General features: G+C 37.7%; 1 protein-coding gene across 3 annotated transcripts in view; it reads left to right on the forward strand.

Moving 5' to 3' along the window:
* RETREG1 (reticulophagy regulator 1) overlaps positions 1 to 22,927 on the forward strand; it is a 69,623-nt gene that overhangs the window by 37,100 nt on the left and 9,596 nt on the right. The window contains exons 1-4 of one of the 3 annotated variants that reach the window (XM_052781315.1): positions 5,532 to 5,751; positions 18,476 to 18,602; positions 20,445 to 20,529; positions 21,983 to 22,120. In XM_052781315.1, coding sequence (XP_052637275.1) covers positions 5,717 to 5,751; positions 18,476 to 18,602; positions 20,445 to 20,529; positions 21,983 to 22,120 — 385 coding nt within the window. In that variant the 5' untranslated portion in view covers positions 5,532 to 5,716. Of the gene's footprint in view, positions 1 to 5,531; positions 5,752 to 8,544; positions 8,571 to 18,475; positions 18,603 to 20,444; positions 20,530 to 21,982; positions 22,121 to 22,927 lie in introns of those variants that run through there. The other 2 variants (XM_052781324.1, XM_052781306.1) reach the window with 2 other exon arrangements.

Consider the following 22,927-nt stretch of genomic DNA (forward strand, 5'->3'; position numbering starts at 1 on the left):
AAACTGTATTTTGTGTGTAATAGGTGTCTTAAGGTTTTTTTTAGTGCACTGCTTACCAGGTTGAGGTTATACCTGCTATAACACTCCAGCAAAGAACTGAGTGTGTTCAGCAAAGAACTGAGCATGTTCAGCAGGTCTATCTTGATGATTTTTCATTTATGCTTGTATGAAAGGCTTCCTCTCTTCTAAAACAAGCCTCCTGTGTATATCTTACAGTGTATGAAGGGATCTCAAAGTTAAGTAAATATAATAAGCATTTGCAATTTGAAGTCCACTTTACCTAGTCAGAAAGAATTGGAACAGGTATCATTCAGCAAATTTGGATGTTGAAAATATGGGAAAATTGGGTGTGCACTTGAAATTGATGAAATACAGTAAAACGTATCCTTTCATGTGTGTGTGCTTATAAATACATAAACGTACACATGCCTGCACATGCACAAATGTGACCAATATATTCAGTTTTCTATATTGAAAAACGGGGGGGGGGGGGAATATTCCATTTTGGGGACTTCATGCATGTGATTTTTTTCAGTAGCAGAAACATGCATTTCAAATTAGTTTTAATCCTAAACATGCCTTTGACAATGATGGTAATTTTTAAACACATGCTCTTGCTGAATATAAAGTCAGCATAAACGGTCCACAAAAAGTAAAATGCTGGACGGCCCATTCCTTCTGGAAATATGAACTAAACTAGATGTTCTTTTTGGAGCGTGAGTTTTTGCTGTGAGACAGGTGAGGTTTTTTAGGATCTCTCTAAGTGCATAGTATGGTGTTCACTATTTTTTTCATCCACATTATTAGAATGTGGCTCATTCATAGCTGAATAATTAGAACAGGGTTATATGTTGAAAGCACCGTCTTACTCTCCTTTTAGAGGAGGAGAGACGTAGACAGCGGCAGCGATTGTGACTAGTTCTGGAGCTGGTTGACCAGCTAAAGCGTGCCACAGGATGACTAATTAAAATCTTCGAAAGCTTGCAGACTGGGTGGGGTACATAATCTACCACACAGTGCCAGATCATCCCCCTTGCACTCTTGCAAATGGACAGCACGCTGCCTTTCACCCCGCTGCTAGAGCCCCCGATCTTCAGTATCTGAGTATGTAAAACAGTGGATCCAACACTATTTCCAGTCCTCTCAGCTACTCAGTAAGGCTGCTTCCTTGTCTCTGGCAAGAACATAGCTTTTATTTTCCTTCTTTTGCTGATGACTTCCTCTGAAGTCTTTGGTGCCTGCCTGTAAAAGGAAAATTTCACATAGATGTCTATACAGTTTGGGGGGAAGGCCATTTACTTGATGATTATGATACATGTTCAGTCCAAATCGGTACTCAGCAAGAGCAAAACTGGTGAGATTCCCTGATGAAGCGATACTGTCAGGCTGGCATCCAATCTGTGTGCCAGCACATCTTTTAGGGTATCTTAATACCTGACGGTAAAAAGAGCTGTTACTTACCAGCTGTCAAGGAAGTTTTGAGAAAGGTCTAGAAGAGGTCTGTTTAGTTGAAGAACAGGGTAATGGAGATGAACAGAAGTAAGAAGGATTGATTCTTAAAGTTATCGAAATAAAATGAAGACCACTGGGTACTGTGGAAAGCTGTGTGTAAAAATGTGGAAATAAGGGCCAACAGAGCGTGAGGAACAACTCACAAAAAGGGTCAAAATGTGTAAATCAATAGTTTGCCCTCACTAGGAATAACGGTGTACAGTTCTGGTCTCTCCCACCCTAAATTGGTTATAGTAACTGTAGGAAGAGTTTGGAAAAGAACAGCCAGGATGTTTGAGGGCATGCAACAGCTCACATGCGTGAAACATGAGCAAAACAGGGCTTTTAAAGCTGAATAAGCTGAGCAAGAGCAGAAAATAATTGATAGTATCTTTCTCCTTTTGATTACAAAGTCAAGTGCGTTCGTGTTCCTTTCGGAAGTAACGGGGCTAGGAGGAAGGGGTTGTTCCTTCTGTGGAGGAACCAATGGAGCCAAAGGGAGGGAAAATTTCAGAAAACACTGGATGTGAGAAGTGAGAGAGACATAGCAAGGCTGGAAGATAGCAGCTCAGGCAAAGAGGTTGTTGAGAGGAGCAGGGATTAGTCATGTAAGGTGATGCCTCGGAGATGGCAAGAAGGAACTTACAAAGGACAGAGAGGATTGACCAAAGTCCCCTGCGATTTAAAAAGTTGTAGCATTAGCTGCAACTAAGCAAGGAAGTAAGAACCTCCCTGAAAAATAACATGGGTAAGGAAAGAGCTTTTTCTTCCTCAGTTCTGTCATTTCTAGTCACTTTGAGTTTTCCATGTTGAAAAAGTTTAAAACTGATTTTTAGCAATTCTAATACCAGGTGAGCTCTTTTCTAGGTGGCTCCACCTTTCAATTCTGCAGTCCCATCAAAAGGGATATGATAACGGTCTGCAAAAATGATTAATAGCTGTGAAAAGCTGAAGAGAGAGAACTGTCATCTACCTGTTCCAGTATAAGACTTCCTAGACATCAGTTGAAGTGGCTAGATCAGAGCAAACAGGGTGGGGTTTGGTTGGGTTTTTTGTTTTCAGACAGTATGTAGTTAAGCTGCCGAAGTCCTTGCCGCAAGATGTTACAGATGCTATCACAGGATGGAAATCCACTCAGAGCTAAAAATATAGACATCACTGCTGGTTCAGGAAACCCATGAGCCACAAGTTGGAGTCTGGAAGACTGAGTATTTGGAGAAGGCAGCAATGCATTTTTCCCTAGGCTGCGCTTTTGGACACAGTAGGAGATGCCAGAAGCCCTTTGGCCTTCTGCTCACCAGCTGCTGTTCCACCCAAGCACACTTGGAGAGGTCGTTCCATCTCGTGCGGCTGTGAAATAGTCTGGAGCCTGATCTGCTGGAAACCTCCAGATGGGCCACTACGAGCTCTAATTTCCTCGGTGCGGAAGAATTCAGAATGATTAAAAAATTGAGACAAATTTTCTAGATAAGTCTTCTTTGTGATAGCAAAATACTTTAGTGTGATTGCAGTTCGGCTAATTATGCGCTTATGCTGTTCTGACATCTGATTTGCAAAAATGATGAGCAGTGATACCAGTAGAAACTTGGCTTTGAGCATTGAAGTGTTTTATAAATGCTCTACTCCTAAGTTAACAGGTCCTTGACATTTCAGTTAGGTACTCATTTAGTAGACACTTTTGAACCTAATCTTTCCAGGACTCGCTTATCAATAAGTAAGGTGATATTACCCTCCTCACCTCACTGAGGGCTGGGGAAGAGTTCTAAGGAATTGCAAAAGGAAACAGTGAACCATTTCTCTGCTGTAGCAGGAAGCATTGTGTACAGAGCATGACAAAGAAATGAACAGTCCAAAGTCATACTGGAAGAGTTTGGAGTACATTGAGTTCCAAGACTGAAATACAGGGATACACACGATACTGAGAGCTTTTCAGCTGCCGAGTGTGATCATCAAATGCATTAAAAAGCAGTATTTTGTAAAAAGGCGTTTTTCATAGTAAATATGTGTGGCTCTGTAAGACTATATTGCAATGCATGTAAACAAGCAAAAGCAACTCAAATTGCACAAGGGGTTTAGTTTTGCTTGCTTTCATTTTTGATGCTACATTTAAATTTTTAATGATGCTTTTGTGTGTTTGCTTATTTCAGCTATTTCTTTTGATTCTTTTCCTAATTAGAGGACTTCAGAATTTTAATCTGAAAATGAAGCTGTCACACAAAACCATTTTATTAATTAAGATTTTTGAATTTAGCAGCTCTGTTGCTTCAGGGTAAGCTTGAAGGAAATTCAGCCTTAATTATTTCACCTGTAACTATCAGAAGTAGAAAAAGAAAAGAAGAAAGAAGAGCAGATGATATTGCAATATGCAGGTATAAGTGACCATGGAATGTCTCTGTTGAGTAGGGCAGGATGTTTTCTAATACATATTTATATATTCCTTTGCATAATTTAGGCATAGGACTTTATTCTTTTTTTTACTTCGCTCTCCTTTGTTTTAAAAGTCCACTATGATTAAACTGCCTCAGGAATAACGTGTGTTGTGAAAGACTGAGGAAAGGTATGGATACGGAAGATGGGATGAGATTAAGAAAAGGAAAAAGGAACTAACTGGAATGTTGGGAGAAGAGTTCAGGAAGTTGTCATTCACAGATAGGCAGCATTCCTGTTTCGTTTTGTTTTCTCACCAATTCCTGAGATCGTTTTATTAATTCAGATACTCACATAGTAAATATAAATCATGCCATTTAAAGTAATAGATCTATGATTATATGGTTTGGGGAGTTTTTGCAATTTTTATCTAGATCTTACTACTCATTTTGAAGCATTTTGTATTAAAACAAGAAGAAAGGATAGAATCCTTTGTCGTTTTGGAAGTTAAGCAGCTTTCCAGCGAATGATGCATTACCCACAACGTACCAAATACAGCTTACCGAATCAAGATATGGGGTTCTTGTTTTTTAATCTCACATACCTTTTGTTCCAGCTTTGCTTATTTTTTTTCATTTATTTTTAAGATGTAATATCTCCAGGACAATTCCTACTGTCTCATGCAGGAGAGGCAGGTCTAAATCTTGCTGGATTCCTTTGTAGAAAAAAAGATTTCTGCGTGAAGATCTCTGGATATAATATTTATTTGAAAATATATTAAGAGCAATAGGTCAAGCTGTTTAATGGAAAAGGAAGCCATACGAAGGAACAGTGCTGAGCAATGTGCTGAACAATGTACATATGGGGTGCTTGGAGTCTTGGGCTGTGCGACAAAGTTTCATCAGCACAGATAAGGTTGTGGGGGTGTTGAAAATTAATAGAGATGTAGCTGGTGTAGCTGGAGTGACAGAATTCCTGTCATGCACACAGCAAAAAGCTGTAGGAGGAAAGTGAATTTGTCAATTCACCTTAGGTTGTTCACAGAGTCATTCGAAGTATTTTGGCAGAAAACCTCCTCCTGTTGGCATACTTTCTTTTTGAGGACTCTTCCAGTACAATTTGCTGGTATCCCTGTGATAGCTAAGACTGCTTGTGGCAGGCAAGCTTGGAATCAGAACTTAAAACCAGTGCAATTAATCTTTACTGAGAACTCATCTTCCTTTTCCTTATTTTAAAAGAATTGCTAAGTTTTGCGTTTGGTTTTTTTCATCTGTGAATTTAGTCAGTGGAGAATAATTTTGCTGCTTCTGGCTGCTTGTGACTGATGCTTTATGGGGAGGAAAAAAAGGGTATTTTTACAGTTAGAGTAAGCTCTTGGCTTTTATATTTTTAAGCAGGTTACTTTAAAGTTTGTGTCTTTTACACTGCTGCTCAGTTACACCTGAGAAAAAAAGGAGATGTTGAGGAAGATTTCCAGTGGAAGCAGAAAAATAAAATGTACTAACTGGGTGGTGATTCTCCCTCACATGACCAGGAGAAAAAAAAAAAAACACAAACCTGTTTTGCTTTTGGCTGTGCTTGCTACTAAACACCCTGTCATAGTGTGTGAGGTGAGTCACGACTTGTTTATTTATAGTTTTGGCCAATCAAAGCCCAACGCTCTGAACTTCATTCAAGAGCAGCAGGCACTTAGGATGTCTTGTAAACATTTGCTCTCTGAGCAAGGAGCGCTCTTCGCGGCAGCAAACAGGACAGTTGCCCGGGTTGTTGCTTCTAAAACACAAAACAGACTAGAAGATCGTTGCCTGGATTATCTAGATTGGTAGAGAGAGAGAGATAATTCCTTTTTCCATCTGAAATGCCAGACAGTGAGGATCTGGGACAAGATGAAAGGTACTGTACGTTGATTGTGATGGCCTCCTTGTGCAGCGCAGTGCGGACCGAGGCTTCGTGTAATTAATCTGCGTGCGTTCCCGAGTTCTCAGCCTACGATCAGTTTTCTCTGCGTTGTAACAGATCCTCTAGTTGTTGAGGGGTTTGCCTCTAATGCTAACCTAAGGCTTCTTAGGAGGGAAGAACTAGATCTTAATGTCTGCATAGAGGTTAAATTGTACAGCTCTTATATATTTCTTAAACTAAAGCTGAAGGGAAGAAAATACTGGGTGGTTTCTACCTAGTCACTTTGCCCAACCATGGGACAACTTACGAGCCTCAAAATGTCAAGAGACGCAAATAGTTTAGTCAGGAGCCACATTACTGACAGAACCATAACTCATTACTGTGAGATAGGGCACTGTGTCCCTTGGAGGTATGCCTGCCTTTCTGAAGTTTAACTTTTATCTTAATTAGCTCATAAAACCAGCGGTTAGGAGAAGAAAGTAGTTGGATCTGAAACTTAGTAAACCATTTAACAAATACTATTTTCTCAAATATGATCCAGTACATTCCTATGAAATAAATGCACTAATTAAATTTAGCTAGATGGACAGATTTTAAAATAGGTATTTTAAAAGTAGATGTTATTGATGTTTGGCTATGACAGAGTTTATAATCTAGGTTTCTTAAAGTCCACATGGTCTTTCCATAGTTGCAATTTTTACTGTCTTGATGCTAATCAAAATGTTGGCTCTAAAATGGTGTTAATGAAACAGTTGATATTGCAAAAAAGCAAAATTGTCGTGTATGTGGAAATAACTTTTTTTTTTTTTTTTTGAAGTTAGTTAACAAATGCCAGAATATAGAGGCAAATTTAAGAAATTACAAGAATCAGAAGTGAGCATTTCATTATGGCTTTGGATTTGATTTCTTCTCATTAGATTTAACTTTGAACATTTATGTGGGTGTTTTTTCCAATATGTATGTCAATGTGGTGGTGTAATATAGATGAAATACAGAAGACATTTCTGGTTGTCTGTTGTAGATCAGTATATTCAGGCATGGTCACCTAATGGGATGAGTGTGGGTGAATGGATCCCCAGTGGCATAATTGGGTCTCTGCAAGGGTGGGGTCACCTACGCATTTCCGTTTGCAGGGATCTAAGTCGTGCCCTATATATGACATAGATTAAAAGCAATTGTAGTAGTAGGTAGCATTTTTTTCTTTTAAGGAAATGTTGACTCGTTACTGATAGCCACCAAAGTGTTAATTGCTATTCATTAAAAATGTTTAGCTGGATCTCCAGTTTGTTAAATTGTATATTTTTCAATACAGGACAACACCAGTATGCATGACACATTAAAAAAATGGGGTTTCAGATGATAATCACCTTTTTTTTTTTTCCTTTTGAATCAATTTTATAAAGAATATGCATCATGTCCTTCTTTGAAAATGTGTTGTGGTTTTTTTTTTTTTAAATCAAAATGGGAGAAAATATTAGCAGCAGAGAAGAAAAATAATTTTGGAAAAAAAAATATTTCAAAATTCGGATTTGAAAAAAAAAAAAGCAGCAGTGTTTACCAATATGTAAAAGGATGGAACTGGTATGCAAAACATACAAGCTTTGTAATATCTAACTTCCTTTGTTAACAATTCTTTCTCTATACAGGCTTGTAGCAAGCTTTGGCAGTTAAATAGAAGTAATACTAGGCCTAAACCCTCTAAGACTTCTTTTTTTATGAATCAAAGTTGTTTGGTTGTTTTTAGGCTCTTTGTTTGTTGGTTTTTTTTAAACAAAAAGGATGAATGTGTCTAAAGCAGTAACCTGAAAAAGCGTGATAATAGGGCCTGTGCTCCCCATTTATCATTTCTGAAACTACCATTAAATGAATTGACCCTGATCCTAGTCCCTCATCCTTTTGTGTCTTTGCTAGTGAGCAAAAAGGTTTGAGAAAAGAGTTTAATCAAAAGGTTCTGTTTTTTTCTGGAATTAATTTGCCTTTTTGTCTCGGTGGTAACAAATAGGGTATAACTGGAGACCATTCCTACAAGAAGTGCTAATGAGATTTGGTGGAGGTCAGAATATTTTGGTCCAAGTTAAACAAGAGGGTATAGAAGGAGGAGCTATGGGAACTATACTGGACCAATATGGGAAATGTACTGGGACAATTCATTTTAAAATCGCACAAGAAGAGATAGGAATGTAAATGCACAGATAATGGCGTAATTTTGAGGGCACACTGAATCAAAGCTACTGCTTTATATATTTAAAAAGAGAACGACAGTGGTATTTTTGTAGAAGCTGTTTGCTGATCGGTTTCAGCACACTGCATTCCTTGTAGCTGCCTCTCAGATGCAAACAAATACTTCTTACATCCTCTCCCGTCTCAAGTTCATGTCCTACTTCAGAAAATATGTAATATTGCATCACAAGTGTATTTCATGAACATTATAACATCATAGTTAAGGATGTGGCATTGGTCAATAGCCTGTTAGTCATACTGTGAATTTAAACGTGTAATAAGCAAAGGAACATATGCACAAGTACTTCTTAGTACGACTAGTAAAAAAGCCAAGAGTTGTGAAGATTAGGTACCCACTCATATCTTCTGTTTTGTTCTGTCATAAGATCCTGGGCAGCAGCAGATGAAGAACAGTGAGGAAAGATGTGGTCAATGGTAAAGGATTGAAAACAGTTTAGCATAAGAACGATATTTTCCACCAGTAATTCTTTATCATCAGGCCCCCTATAGTTTCACTGTAAGATGGTATAATTTCTTTTTTAAAAAATTGTCATCTCATGAGGAATGTAATGATGATCAAGAATGGATAAAAGGTACTGTGAATAATTGGTCCCGAAGTGGTGGAAGCACACGGCTACGGGTGCTTCAAAGAGATACCGACGTGTGCCTTCCTCTATCAGAACAATGTCTGTGGTGTTCTAATCGCTGTCACCTGCCTGTTACTGAAAAGGACGGTGCACTAAACTGTTAGCCAGGAAACTTTTATGACCTGAATATAAATGGGAGAGAAAGCTATGTTATTTTGAACCAGTTGATTTTGAACTACAATCTCAGAGTGCATGACCTTTCTCAGTATGTGCTTGGACTTAGAAAAATGGAGATCCAGTTTCAAGTCAAATATGCATGTTACTTAATGACTCAAAGCATCTTGATTTGTAATTATATAAGAATATTTGTTTCTTCTGCTAGTATTAGTTAATAAAGTGGAAAGTACTTTATTTCCTTTTATGATTGCGTTCAGTGCACAAATGTAGGCAACAAGTGGTTAGCTCATGCCGGGAACTCTCAGTAATGCATCAAAGTAAATGATCACCTGCTCATACAAAATATACTAAAACCCATTGAAAAGAGTCAGAATGAAGTTCCACGCAGAAAGAGTTAAAGCTGCCTTGTAATATTACACAAAAAGGTGTTTTCGTGTTTTTGCAGGTTAAAAGTATTCTTTGGCAGTTGAAAATCCAATTTTCCTTTTTTGTGCAGCTGCCCTGCAACTCCAGGAATGCTCAGCTCATCTTTCCTAGCTGTGTGACTTTGAGAGGCCTTGAACTAGGAGTATCCCAGCTGAAGAATGTGGAGGCCGAAGGTGGAAAATTAATTGATTTTGTAAAAAAGGGTTAAAGGAGTTGCCTTTGCGGGAGAAAAACAGATGTGAAAGAATTGCTTCCAACAGCTGGGCAGAGCCATTTAAAGTTCTGCAAACAGAACTTTACACTCCTGTTGATAAAAACCAGACTTCCTTACTTTTCTGAACAAAAATAGCGCAATAAAAATGTCTCTTCTGCATCACCAGTTTCTATTACAAATAGGAAGCCGACCTGGAAGATCCCAGCCCTTGTACTGTCTTGGTAAAAAGACAACAGCACGTAGTAATAGCATTATAGTCTTTGCTAAACAGAAAGCAAGCCTGTAATAGTATTTATGTGGCACTGAAACAGTCAATTCTCATGCAAAGAGATGTTTAAAAAATCCACGCTTATTGACTAAGTCATGGCTTTGGACTAATAGCACTTGACTACCCAATCACATTTCTCATTTTGAATGACCTCAAACTGGAGCAGCTGGTTTCTTCTCAGGGGAGCTGGGCAGGAGTAGTACGGGTCAAAGGAAGGGTTTCCCGTGAGAGCTGACCTCTCAGTTTGCTTAGAAGAGTCTGTCTAGAGGAGCTGGACAATGAAACGCCCCAAATTTAGTTGGAGTATATTTTGTTTATTTTAGCAGGACATTCATCAAAAAGCGACAACGTTTAGTACAATCTGCTGTGTTGAGGAACTTGTGTACTGGGATCGCCTTCAAAAAAGTTGGAGTTAACCAGTTGGTATCTGATCAGCTAAAGAAAGACAATACAGCTCCTTATTGAGACTTTATAAGACAACTGATGTTATACTTGAATAGAAAAGATGAATGCATCCCCTCCAAAATAAAATCTTGGTAGTAATGGGTCTTTTTTTTTTTTTTTTTTTTAAGCAACCTGTAGGACAAGATGTGTTCTCCCATCCCTTTGCAGAACACCTGAGTGTATTTTTATAACAATAGGATTGCTTTCATTTTCAGAAAGGTTTGTTCTTGACTAGTAATACAAGCAAAAAACCCCACCTTTATTTATGGGATTGATACTGTTTAGCAGCACACCAGTGGTAAAATGTTCCCATGTCAGTTGAAGAGAAGAAAATAACCATTATGATTTTAGTTTAACACACTGTGCAAGAAGCATGTAGAGTCAGGGATGAAAGTTTGCTTCTGTTATGTTTTGTTAAAAGTCACATGTCCTGACCAGTCTCCTGTGCAGTCCGTTGAGAAAAACTCATCCAGCCTCATCAAATGCTGATGATTTAAACATATTTCTTGTACGGTAACATTCCTGAAAAATACACTTGGTCAAGAAATAGAAGGGGCATGCATGTTACTGAAAGCTGTGAAATAAGATCTTTTTTCAGCTTTTTATTGCCCACCTTCCCCTGAAAAAAACCCAGTAACAGTGAATTAGACTGACTCACTGTTAATAAAAAGCACAAAATTGAAGTGTCAGATGAAGATAGATAAGATCAGAAAGAAAAAACTTTAAAAACTGGAAAAGCAATGTTGCATGGTTTTAACAGAATTCATTTAGTGCTTAGAAATTATGTATTTGAACTACAGGAGAGATGATAATTAAAGGAGATTTTTGGATTGGGAAATGTTGTTAGTTACTCTTCAAGGTTGATAACGACATTCTCCAGCCTCAATTTAAAAACAAAACCTGTCTAGCTTTATATATCTTAGAGATTCCAAGTGTGCCCAAGCCTTAACATTCAAGGGATGTCAAATGTGATCAGTTAAAGGATGTTTTTCGCAGTATTCCATGTTGGTGAAAGCCTAAACCTGTGCAGTGCCTGTAGATTAGCAATGGGAAATAAAGTGCATATGGATATCTACAAGCTGGAGAGATTTCTGTTAAAAAAGCTTTGTAGAGTTTGTAGCAAAAAGGTTGTAGATGAAGATTCTCCCTAAAGTTTGACAACAGAGTGTATTTGTGGATGCTTCCCATGTTCCTCATTCTTTCAGTGATATAGCATCTTTTTGTGGAACTCTTTGAAGCAAGCAAGATTTTACATGGTGCCCCAGTGATTCATTTAAATTGCAAGTCTTGTTGACTTGTTCATAGCCACATGACACAAATACAATTATTTTAGTATACTTAACGATTGCATAGGATCCAAAAGTGGCACAGGATAAAGCACAATTCTACATAATCACCTTTTAAATTAGCCGTGTAGGTCATTAAGGTGCTATGCTGTAAGTTCAGTGATGGTTGCTATTATGTCTTTCCACGTAGTGCCCATAACATTCACAAAATTGTCGCATTGTATTACAATAAGGCTAATCAATATTGCATTGTTTTCTACCACACAGTTCAATAGTAGATTTTAGAGGTCTTGCCATTGGTACTTTAATATGCTTAACTGTAAAATGTGGTTTTTTACAGTATTTTATATTTTGGAGAGAGAGGGGGATGGTTATTTTCATTCTGAGTATTGGTCACCTGGAATTTAAACATAAAAAAACATTTACAATGTTATTCACAAACTTTTTAAATCTAAAAACTATTTTATATCCCTTATCTCTGTACCTGAATAATTTAGAAGACAAATTTTAAAATATATTTCTGGCATAGGTCTTCAGGTATAAAACCTTTGTTTCAAAGAAGGGTAGCTGCATCATTATAATCACTCCCTTCTGCACTGTGGTGATTCCTTTCCTCATGGGAGAGACCTGTGAAAGCTCTGAAAAGGTAAACCTGTTTGATGGGGTTTTGCTAACAGTTTACACACTTGATATTTCATTTGGTCAAGTTTCATACTTAATTCCTGGTTGCCTCTGAGACATCCACATCCCTTACAGCTGCATCATTCTATAAAGCTCTAGATACTACTTTTTAAAAGACTACAGAATAGCCATATTACCTATATTTTGATATGCGTATCTTTGGGAATGTAACTTTCAGCTCTTCCACCTTGACTAATACATTCTAAGTTACCCTTAAAATTACAGAGTCTGCACAGGTTTCAAGCGTGTGTGGTTGCAGTTGGGAAATCAAGAAGGTTTAGAAGCTCTGTAATTACTAACTCTTTGTTTATGTAGATGCAATCCTTCAGATCCACCACATCATGGTGTACTTTGTCACTGCTGCAGTTCCGAGTAGCGTATCTACGTGCAGATACATATAAAACCATGTACACATAATTAAAAAAATCCAGCACATCACGAAGAGATCTTTAAACCAGTAATATGAGAGCTACTGACCTTTCCGAGAGAAATGTGACGGGGCTTTGCTTGAACAGATGTCTAGATACAAAATGAGAGCATGACACCATCAGTCATTTTTAGAGAATGTAATGCCACTGACTCTTCTGGCCAGAGTTTGTGACTGTGATGGGTTGAAGCATCTGGGGCAGGAGGGTGTTTGGGGTTTTTTTTTTTGCAGCTACTAGGTAACAGTTTATGTATTTGCTCAGTTTTAGAAATCATGCAATAGGTAGTCAGAAGGATATAAGTGATTAATATTCTGTCTGAACACCTTCAATCTTATTGACAGTAGTTTTAGAATAGAAGTGTAGTACTTTCTATCAAACTCGGGATAAGTGATGGAGGCATAAAACTTTATTCCTTCTAAATCGTGCACGAAAACCTTTGAAGGTGTTCAGAGAGTTGGCTGCTTATATCCCCAAAGGAGCACCTGGACAGGAGTCCCAAAAGCTGTTTTGGCAGGAGGCACAGGGTTCACATTTAAGTCATTTATTAAGGTACTGGAAGTAATTCCACTAATGTTGTGCTGAAGTAGTTTATGTTCTTGGTTGACTGATGTTGTAGTCATGCACTCCATCATCTACATCACTCACATATCTTCTTTTTTTTCCTTTTTGTCTTTAAATGTGATTGTTGAAAAATGAATTTGCCTGGAGCATGCATCGTTAGGTGCCTGTCAGCTTTTGATCTAATGCAGGTTTAATGTTTGTCTCTGTTTCTACAAGGGCATGACGTAACCTCTTTACCTTTGCATACCTACAAGTATATGTTGTACCTTCTTTTTTTCTCGCTCCCCCTTCACCGGGATCTCCGTTGCTGCCCCCTCGTTCCAGCCCTGCGGGTAGCACTGCCGCTCAAGTGGGCTTTGGGGAAAAGGGACAGGAGGGACAGATCTTACCAGGGCTGGTAGTTGTTGGGAGGTGGCAACAAGAAGAGGCAGCATGTGCATCTGGTTGTCGTACTGAGGATCAGCAAGCTGACGTTCTTACACCTCTGGTTGCCTAAGGTCAGAATATGGCTTCAAAATAGTGCCTGGTGTTCCTTGTAAAATAGAAAAGTGTGGCTATAGTAGAACTGACAAAGGTGTCTTGTGATTTCTTGTGGCCTACAAGAAACTGCCAAGTATTCTTTTCCGGAGCAAGCTTAATAGTGGGTTTGTAATGTTTTGGAGCAAACTTCACCTGTACCACCCACCCTCCTTGCTTGGTGTCTCCTTTGTCAGTGTACCACATGCAGAGCACAGGACCAAAGCATCCAGCAGTACATTTTACCTGCACTGCAGCTCATACATTCAGTAACTTTTCAGCTTGGCAAAAGAAAGCATTACTAACAACCAAGAGAAGCAACTCCAGAGAACTTTCCCTGCGAATGTGCCACTTTTCTGTATAATTTGCGTGTTTGTTTTGAATTGTTATTAGCAATCCCAGTGTGCCTTGTTGTATCTCCTCCTCTTTAATCTATATTGTCTTTATATTGGTGGTTAGCCTATATGAAAATAGTTTGCATTATTATTGTAGTTTATGCTTTCATCTCCCCCCCCGCCCTGTTTTTGCTGTTAACTTAAAGTTTGTAAGCCAACTATCTATAATTGTCCTATGTATTTCAAAGCTCCATTTCAATAGTAGGCATCAGGCCTATCCACATTCTCTCTGTGCTTCCACAACATTCCACTTTGACTGTCAACAATTTTAAATAAAGGATAGGAGTAAAGACTGTAAAAGGATTTTGTACTTCAGAATAATGTCATAATAGTAGTTTTCAAGACTAGAATAAACAGGCAACTCTTAAAATACCTATTATTAATGCTGCAGAATAGTTTACAAAAGCTAGAAGCAGTGTTTCTTTAAGGAGAGTAGCCTATCCATAAAAATGGCAGTTCTCAGGAGACAAAACCCTTGTATACTGCTTTTCTCAAGCTGCTAATTACCAAAGAGGATGGCAATTGAAATCGCTATTGTGCATGGGAAGCATGTGTAACATTGCTAATCCCTCCCACTGGGTTCCTGCAGTGTTCTCTGTGAGTTATTTAATGGTTTTATTTACATCCTATGTCAGAGGCAAATACCTGCATGCAGTGCCATGCATGACTGGAAAATATGTTGCTTTTTCTGTCTTACAAAAGTCACCTAGACCAAGACGTGAGACTCTTATCCTGTGAAATATCAGGTACACTATTTTAAATTGTTTATGGTTTTTTCTCAAGGGGGGGAAGCCCTCACCCTGAATGTTCTGTAGTGTAAAGAGGAAATCACACTACTGCAATACTGTAAATACTATAGTAAAGAAAAAACTAGTATTTCAGCCACAGTGTAAAACTGATTAAAGTCCAAAACCCAAATTGTTGCCCTATTCCTGACTTTACTATAGTATAGTGTTTACATGTGTGTATATATAGTATTTACATGACATAAAGTCATGTTCTGTGTTCCGCTATACACGTGATAGTTTGAATATGAATCCCCCATGCCTGCTATTTCTGTTCTGTATGAAATGGCTCCCAAACCTTGCTCTAATACCAATGTTGCTGTGTCACCACCTCGTGGTGAAGTTCCTGTACGGTAGTTAAATATAGGCATAGAAAAAGGATGAAGTTTCTCCGTGTGTGTTTAACTAGACATTTTTGACCGAAATTATTCCTGACTTTTTACAAAAATAAGGCTGCGGAGGCTATGTATCTGAAAATAGGAGAGGGCGGTTAACCTCCATTATGTTAGGAAAGCTGCTTCCAAGTAATCGGTATGTCTGCAGTACAAGAGAAAAGAAGGTACATTACATTCCCGTGTAGAATAAAAATGGATATTGTGTATGTGGGAGAAGACGACTTATTCCTGGTTTAGATACAAGTATGTAAAAATTCATAAATTTAAATATGGGCAGCAGTTGGACCAAAGCATACAATTCAACATAAGACCAAAATCCTCTTATCCTGTGTGTTTAGCAGAAATGAGAGCAAGAATTTATAATTGTAAGAAAAAGTGGCTTTAGACCTTGCTGAATTTGATGTCAGACATGTTGTCTGGGGTTTGGCTGAAATGTTAGTTAAAAGATTTTAAGGAGAACTTAAGTTCACTGTTCGTTCGAACAGAGTTCACTTTCTCCTTTTATCATAGTTTGTAAAATAGAAGTGACATAGCTTTGGGCTATCCAACTGAAAATTTATAAATGGAGATTTATTTTTTTTAGTTGGAAAATAAAGTGGAATAGACATTTATATAAATAGTTACTTATCATTTGCCTAGTTTTGTTACTAATCTGTGACCAGAAATCTGAGGTAATAATGTAATCCCAAACTTTTCTTTTCTTTTGATGTTACAATGCAATAAACAGTGTGGACTACATTATTTTACATGCTATCATGAGTCATTGATCAAAGTTTCTGCCTAATTTAGGCCACTTGACCCTTTTAATAACCATCCCTTCAGTGCTATGTTAGTATATCTTGCATGCTGCCATGTGAGAGATCCCTTCCCTTTCAGTGCAGGATCAGCATATAGCCCCAGCCCTACAAAGAGAAGCAAGTCAGAAGCTTATCTTTTTAGAAGAAATCAATGTATCTCTCGTAGTCCAGTGCAATTATATGTGTAACTTTCAAGTAAATATTTTCCAGAATTTAAATCCTTTTTTCCTTCAGCCGTTATCTCCTTGGGCTGTGTAAATAAACCAGTTGTTCTTGCTAGAAAGATCTGCATTGCAGTTCTTGGTGGAAGTGGGTGTGAACTCATGCCCGTATAAAAACATTACTGTACACTTTTGCTTTATAGACTGAAAAAGTAAAAATAACATGAGGGAGCAAACATTTTTTTAGGCACTTTAAAAAAACCCCAAACTTCTAGTTTGTGGGTTCCTGCGAGTTTGTGAACCAATTCTGAGGGAACTGCAAAATATTTATCAGGAAAAATAAGCCTATTTTGGTAGGGTTAAATTTGCTATATTGGGATCCACATCTGTTTTGAAAAATGTTAGGTATTAAGCAAATTAAAAAGCAGTACTCTAATTTTAAGTATGCACCATTATGTTCATCATGGGAACAAAATTCCAAGTAACACCTGAGCCAGGAGTCTCGATAGCCTGTGGACATCAGGGCTGTTGTACGTGTGCATCGATACTGCCAGTGGCTCACAAAAACACAAACGTGTTCAAAAACTTCAAAATCTTCATGGCTTTCCTTATATCAGGAAATGAGAGACATTAACAAGTTCATAGCCTAAAACATAATGGCTCCTTATTAGTAAGAATGAACATTAAATTGTAGCTGATAAAATACAATACAGCAAAGGTAGGTTATGTGTGTGTCCTCAGTAGAGAAGGTAGGCAAAAGCAACCTACTAACCAGCCGTCAACTGAGAAAAATCCGAATGCTTATGGTGGCTTTTAATTTTTACAATATGTTCCAATAAAAATGACTAAGCAATCTGTTGTTGAACAGATATTAACGTGGAAGTTTTTAATCACTATAGGTATTTTTACAAGTTATGACAGATAATTTTTTTTTTTAGTCTTATGTTCGCTACAGAAAAATTAAAATTTTAGATCTTGTTATTCCTAATATTAAAAAAAATGTTTAAATGATACTTTTGAACACCAAGTTCATACAGGGTAAAGCTTGAACAGCAAAAATCTCATCGGTCACTGATGCTTGCTAAAATTTAAGTTGTCCCAGGGAACTATCAGAGGGCATTTGCGTTCTGAATAACAAGAACTGTTAACAGGGCCTTGTGGTGTTTTAGTAGCTAAATAGCAGAGTAATTGTTTGGAAATACGAGTTGGCAGTTTGATCTAAAAGTCTATGTGTATGTCTTTATTGCTGCACACCGACCCTTGTACATTCATTTTTTTCATAATGTAGTTTTTGATTTATCCTGTAATTTGATCCACCTATGACAAAAGTGTTTACTATTAACGCAGTGATGCATTGGACATTTAATGGATCATGTATGTGAGTAAAATGACTGTGGGATTGTTTATGGTTTACTTGCATTCACTGATCAAAGCTGTGTGTACTGAGCAGTGAATTATGCAAAAGATAACTTTGTAAAACTGGTGCAGAATTTACTTCAGATTCTCAGCATTTGCATGGTGGTACATCCATCCTTTGTACCAGTTTGATTTGACATTGACTGGCCTCTGTGTGTTTTTTCTTTCATTTCTGGTTTCCTAAAACATCTTTCTTGTAGATGTTTTGTCTACACCAAAAAAGTATACGATGTGATCATTAAACTGGATAGTCTAAACTGATCAGCCCCAAATTAGATACATATGCTTTCTCATGTTTTTCAGCAAATTCTTCAGTACGGGGGGGGGGGGGTATTTTATTAAAAGGACTGAACAGTCAAAAGCTAAGCTTTAGAAACAGTCCTTTCAATATAATAGAAAAATAAAAATTCAGTAAGGAAATGAATGTAAGCATCAAGACTTCAAAAGCAATTTCTTTTTTTCTGAGTTGGATAACAGTCTCTTATGGATCATCATAGTTTGCAAAACAAGACAAAAAATAGAAAAGAAAAAGCACGAGGATTATATGCCTGAAATCAAATGTATTAATATGTATGCCCATCCTGTTGCAATGAAAAACATCGTGGTATATTTTTTTAAGAAAAAATAATATTAACAAGTTTGGGGTTCCATTGCTCAATTTAGATGACAACTGTGCCTTGAACTCGGTGTTTTCATATGGCCAGAATGAATAAGCAGTAATTTCCTCCATAATTGCTTGTGTGGACTGAGAAATGCTACTACTGAGCAGAATTTTTTTGATTAAAAAAGATCAAATTAGCCCAACATAAAATACGTGGAAGCAAGCACAAGTTTCTATAGCGTAGCGGCAGCCATAGGATCGCTGGAGGCTATAGCTTTACAACATGATGTTTTCAACCGGTTTCAACTTTCTTATGATCTATAACCAAAGTTGTTGGGTATTTTTGTTTGTTTTCCTCAGCTGGGAAGTCATCAATTCCAGGCAAGACTACAGACCCAGAATAAATCAGTGCATTTCAGAAACACTGATGAATTTATTTGTATTTCTTCAAGAAATGTCCCACTTCAAGGAACAAAATCCTGGCAAGGTAAGCACTCCCAAGTAAGATTAACAGTTTGATATTGTTTAATGAAGAGGTGAGATAGATTTAAAAAAAAACAAGCAAGCAAGCAAAAAAATGAAAGATGAAGTACACATTATGATACATTCAGTCATGAGTTTCTGCTAACTTTTTGCTGTGGAGAATACAGATAGGTCATCAGTGAGCAAAGCTGCTCACGGTAAGGTTTATAACAATACAGTCCCTTCCCTTACAGCTGCTGGAACGTCACCAGTCATTCCATGGAAAGGAAATTTAAAACATCACAATTTAATAAAAACTTGAAAAAGCAGAGAAAGTATACAGTTCCTAAACATACACAAGGGTTTTTTCCCAAATAACTGTAGTTTTCAGGAATAGCTGCCCCAGTATTACATGATAGAAGAGAATTCCTCATATTTTATCATGATAATTTTTCTTCTATACAGATATAGTTGGTGGTTTTGGTTTTTTACTGGAAAGACTGAGCTGGAGAACCCAGTTCATGAAGAGGCAAGCAAGAGTAAGGTATCTTCATTCCAAACAGGAAGACTATCATTATATAGTTCTAGCCAAAAGTGAAGCAGCTTTCTTTTCCAAAGAAAAATATGAATAATGTAGAAGTATACCATGGTAATAGTAGATTTCACTTTTATATTTGTATTGCTAAATACAATATAAAAGGAGATTAGGATGCTTTTTCTTCTCTTTCGATGTCAATTAACTTTGCCACAAAATCTTTCCTGAAAACAGGCCCTTCAGAATTAGCAAATAGGAAGTATGTAGTACCACACTCAAATATTAGGAGTTTAGACTGAAAATATAGGTGAGCAACAGGTGAAATACATTTAAAAAATGAATAAATTATACAAAAAGAAGTTAGATGTTTAGGATAATAAAGTTATATTTAAAAGACATAGGTGTATATTGAGGTAAGAAAATGTGGCATCAGTGTACACAGTCCCATAATTTTGTCATGTGGTAACATGACACAGTAACTGTGTGTTAAGATATATCTAATACTGATTTAGAAAAGCTGATTTTGACAGCATGTTTTCCTTTCTTTTTCCTGACCTCATTTTCCAAGCCATGTCATTATTTTACTGCTATAACTACAAGCAAATTAGGCACTGATGCTGTGTGCAGAATTTCTTTGAATTAACCATTTTATTGCAATTCAACTCCAAAAGCAAATGGATTCTTTCTGTAAACTTCCAACAGATCGATTCTGTATTCAGCATTGTGCAGTTGTGAAAGATGCACTATATGTCTCAGTCACAGCAGAGGCTGAATCTGAAGTTTCATATTGCAAATTCAGCTCAGTCTTGCCGTTAACGGGGATGCTAGAGTAGACAACAAGCATTGAGAGAATGCTTGCTAGCATAAGAGAGAAAACAGTTTCACGAAGCAACACAACAGGGGAGAGAACTGTACTTACAGGACAGATTTTTTCCTTTTATAAGCATGCAGCAAGTATGCATTGTAGTATTTCAGTTAGTGATTTGGGTTTTTTCCTGCATGTCAACCATTTAACCTTTTCTTTGTGTAATGAAGATGAAGTAATATCTAGTAATTTTAGCAAAAACCATGAGCTTGTTAAACCTTTACAGTCAATGAATAAAAATAGCATATTTTTATAATAGAAGAGGGGATACATCCTAATTAGCCAAAACGGACTGTTTGATACTTATATGCACCTGAAGTGTTAAAGTATTTCCTAATTAAAAAAAATAATAAAAAATTTCAACTGCATTCTAGATTTCATTTAGCATGCAACATTTTTCTTTTGCAAAATGATCTGAATATTTAAATAGTGGAAGTGTTAATGGCCAATTTTAATGTTTTTGCCAGTTTTGCCTACTAGTCTGCAGTGTATGTACATTTTTCACTGTCTTGGGAAGTTACATTCCTGGAGTTGTCCTCTCCTATGTCCTGCGTAAGTATAGTCACTTTTTCAATCATGATTTGTTCATTATTTGGTCTCTCTTTAGGGAGGGTTTTTTTTATTTCTTTACATATATATTTACACACACGCACAAGTCTGCAGATGACACCAAGCTGAGCAGTGCGGTTGACACACCTGAGGGACGGGATGCCATCCAGAGGGACCTGGACAAGCTGGAGAAGTGGACCCACGTGAATCTCATGGGGTTCAACAAGGCCAAGTGCAAGGTCCTGCACATGGGCTGGGGCAATCACCAGTATCAGTACAGACTGGGGGATGAAGGGATTGAGAGCAGTCCTGCTGAGAAGGACTTGGGGGTACCGGTGGATGAAAAGCTGGACGTGACCCGGCAATGTGGCTCGCAGCCCAGAAAGCCAACCCTGTTGTCCTGGGCTGCATCCCAAGCAGCGTGGGCAGCAGGTCGAGGGAGGGGATTGTGCCCCTCTGCTCCGCTCGGGTGAGACCCACCTGCAGTCCTGCGTCCAGCTCTGGGGTCCTCAGCACGGGAGAGACATGGACCTGTTGGAGCGGGTCTAGAGGGGGGACACAAAAATGGTCAGAGGGCTGGAACACCTCTCCTATGAGGACAGGCTGAGAGAGTTGGGGTTGTTCCGCCTGGAGAAGAGAAGGCTCCAGGGAGACCTTATTGCAGCCTGCCAGTACCTAAAGGGGGCCTGCAGGAAAGATGGAGAGAGACTTTTTACAAGGGCATGTAGCGATAGGACAAGGGGTAATGGTTTTAAACTAAAAGAACATAGATTTAGACTAGATAGAAGGAAGAAATCTTTTACAATGAGGGTGGTGAAACACTGGCACAGGTTGCCCAGAGAGGTGGTCAATGCCCCATCCCTGGAACCATTCCAGGTCAGGCTGGACGGGGCTCTGAGCAACCTGATCTAGTTGGAGATGTCCCTGCTCATTGCAGGGGGGCTGGACTAGATGAACTTTAAAGGTCCCTTCCAACCCAAACCAGTCTGTGATTCTATGATATATATACATGCATATATACGTACATATGTAGGTTCTGACAAGTGCTTTTTGTCACATGCAAGTCAGCTTACAAGTTTTTCCAGCATGTTGATTCTGGCACAATGTTGCATAGTCATGTTGCTCAGGTAGAGGTATCAAAATCAGACTAAATCAAGACAATGATAAATGTTATAGTGATCATAAATTGTGCCTTACTGGAAGTAAAAAAGGTGTCAATTGATACGAATACAATGGTATTTTCTGCAACAAGTTGGAATGGCTCCTAGAAACTGGATTTGACGTTAACAGTTTGTCTGACATGGGCATTTCACGATGTGTTTTTATGTAGAACTAATTGTGTTATGTAAAATTAGTAGTTATCTTATGCAAATGCATTGTTTAAGCTTTATTGAGTACCTTCTTATAAAGCAATATTTCAATACAGTTTTTCTCTCTGTCTTCATTTTTATCACAGTATTGTGTGCCTTTTTATGTCCCTTCCTTAAGTGCAATGAATTTGGACAGAAAGTGTGCAACAAAATTAAGACTGTTCTGATGAAACTAGATTTTGGAATAGTGGAATATATCAGCCAGAAGAAGAAAGAGAGATCTGGTGAGTAATTAAAGTGTAGTCCCAAGTAATGTATTTTTCTATACAGAGAAAATTTTATTCACCTTGCAGACAGTTTGGTTTGTGCTGTGAAGCCTATTGTAAAGGTATTTCTTGCTTTGAACCTGGCTACCATTCTTAGCCTTATAAGGAGTGATAATGTATGTCAGACGTCTGGGTATGGTTAAAAAAAAAAATATTTCAGGGAAGGATACAAGGCAGGACTAATGGTTCTCTTCATACTTGATCAGAGGTACTGCTTGTAGGTTTTCAGAAAAAACTACTCCCTGTAAGTATGCAATGCTTATCTCTGTTTAGATAAGGCAAACTTACGCAGGAGTCTCACTCAAGAACACATAATAAGTACATAACAGAATTTTCAGTAAGAGACTGAACTCTGTTCCAGTATCTAAATCTGCCTTGTTTTCACTCCCAACAGCAACAAGAATTTGTTTTCTTCCCCAAATACTCAATAAGCATTTAAGAATTGCAGTAGGATAGTAGCTACAGTTAATTGAAGTTTTTAGTTAGAAAGGGGAGAAATCAGTTTAAAACAAAATCTCACCTAGCTCACCTGAAATCTTTATAACATTGGAAACTTTTAGATTTTAAGTAATACCGCTATTTCAAGAAAAATATTTATATGAATGATGTTATCTTTAGTTTGGTTTTTGTGTGTGCTACAGTTTTGGTACTTAAACTTTTGTACTGTAGTCACATTACTTGCAGGTAGCCTACCCTTTTGAGTTAGTGTTACATCAGTAGATTTCATATCTGCTTTAAAATATGCATTTCTTGTAACTGTTCATC

The sequence above is a fragment of the Harpia harpyja genome, chromosome 1 (genome assembly GCF_026419915.1).
Source record: "Harpia harpyja isolate bHarHar1 chromosome 1, bHarHar1 primary haplotype, whole genome shotgun sequence".
Classification (NCBI taxonomy): Eukaryota; Metazoa; Chordata; class Aves; order Accipitriformes; family Accipitridae; genus Harpia; species Harpia harpyja.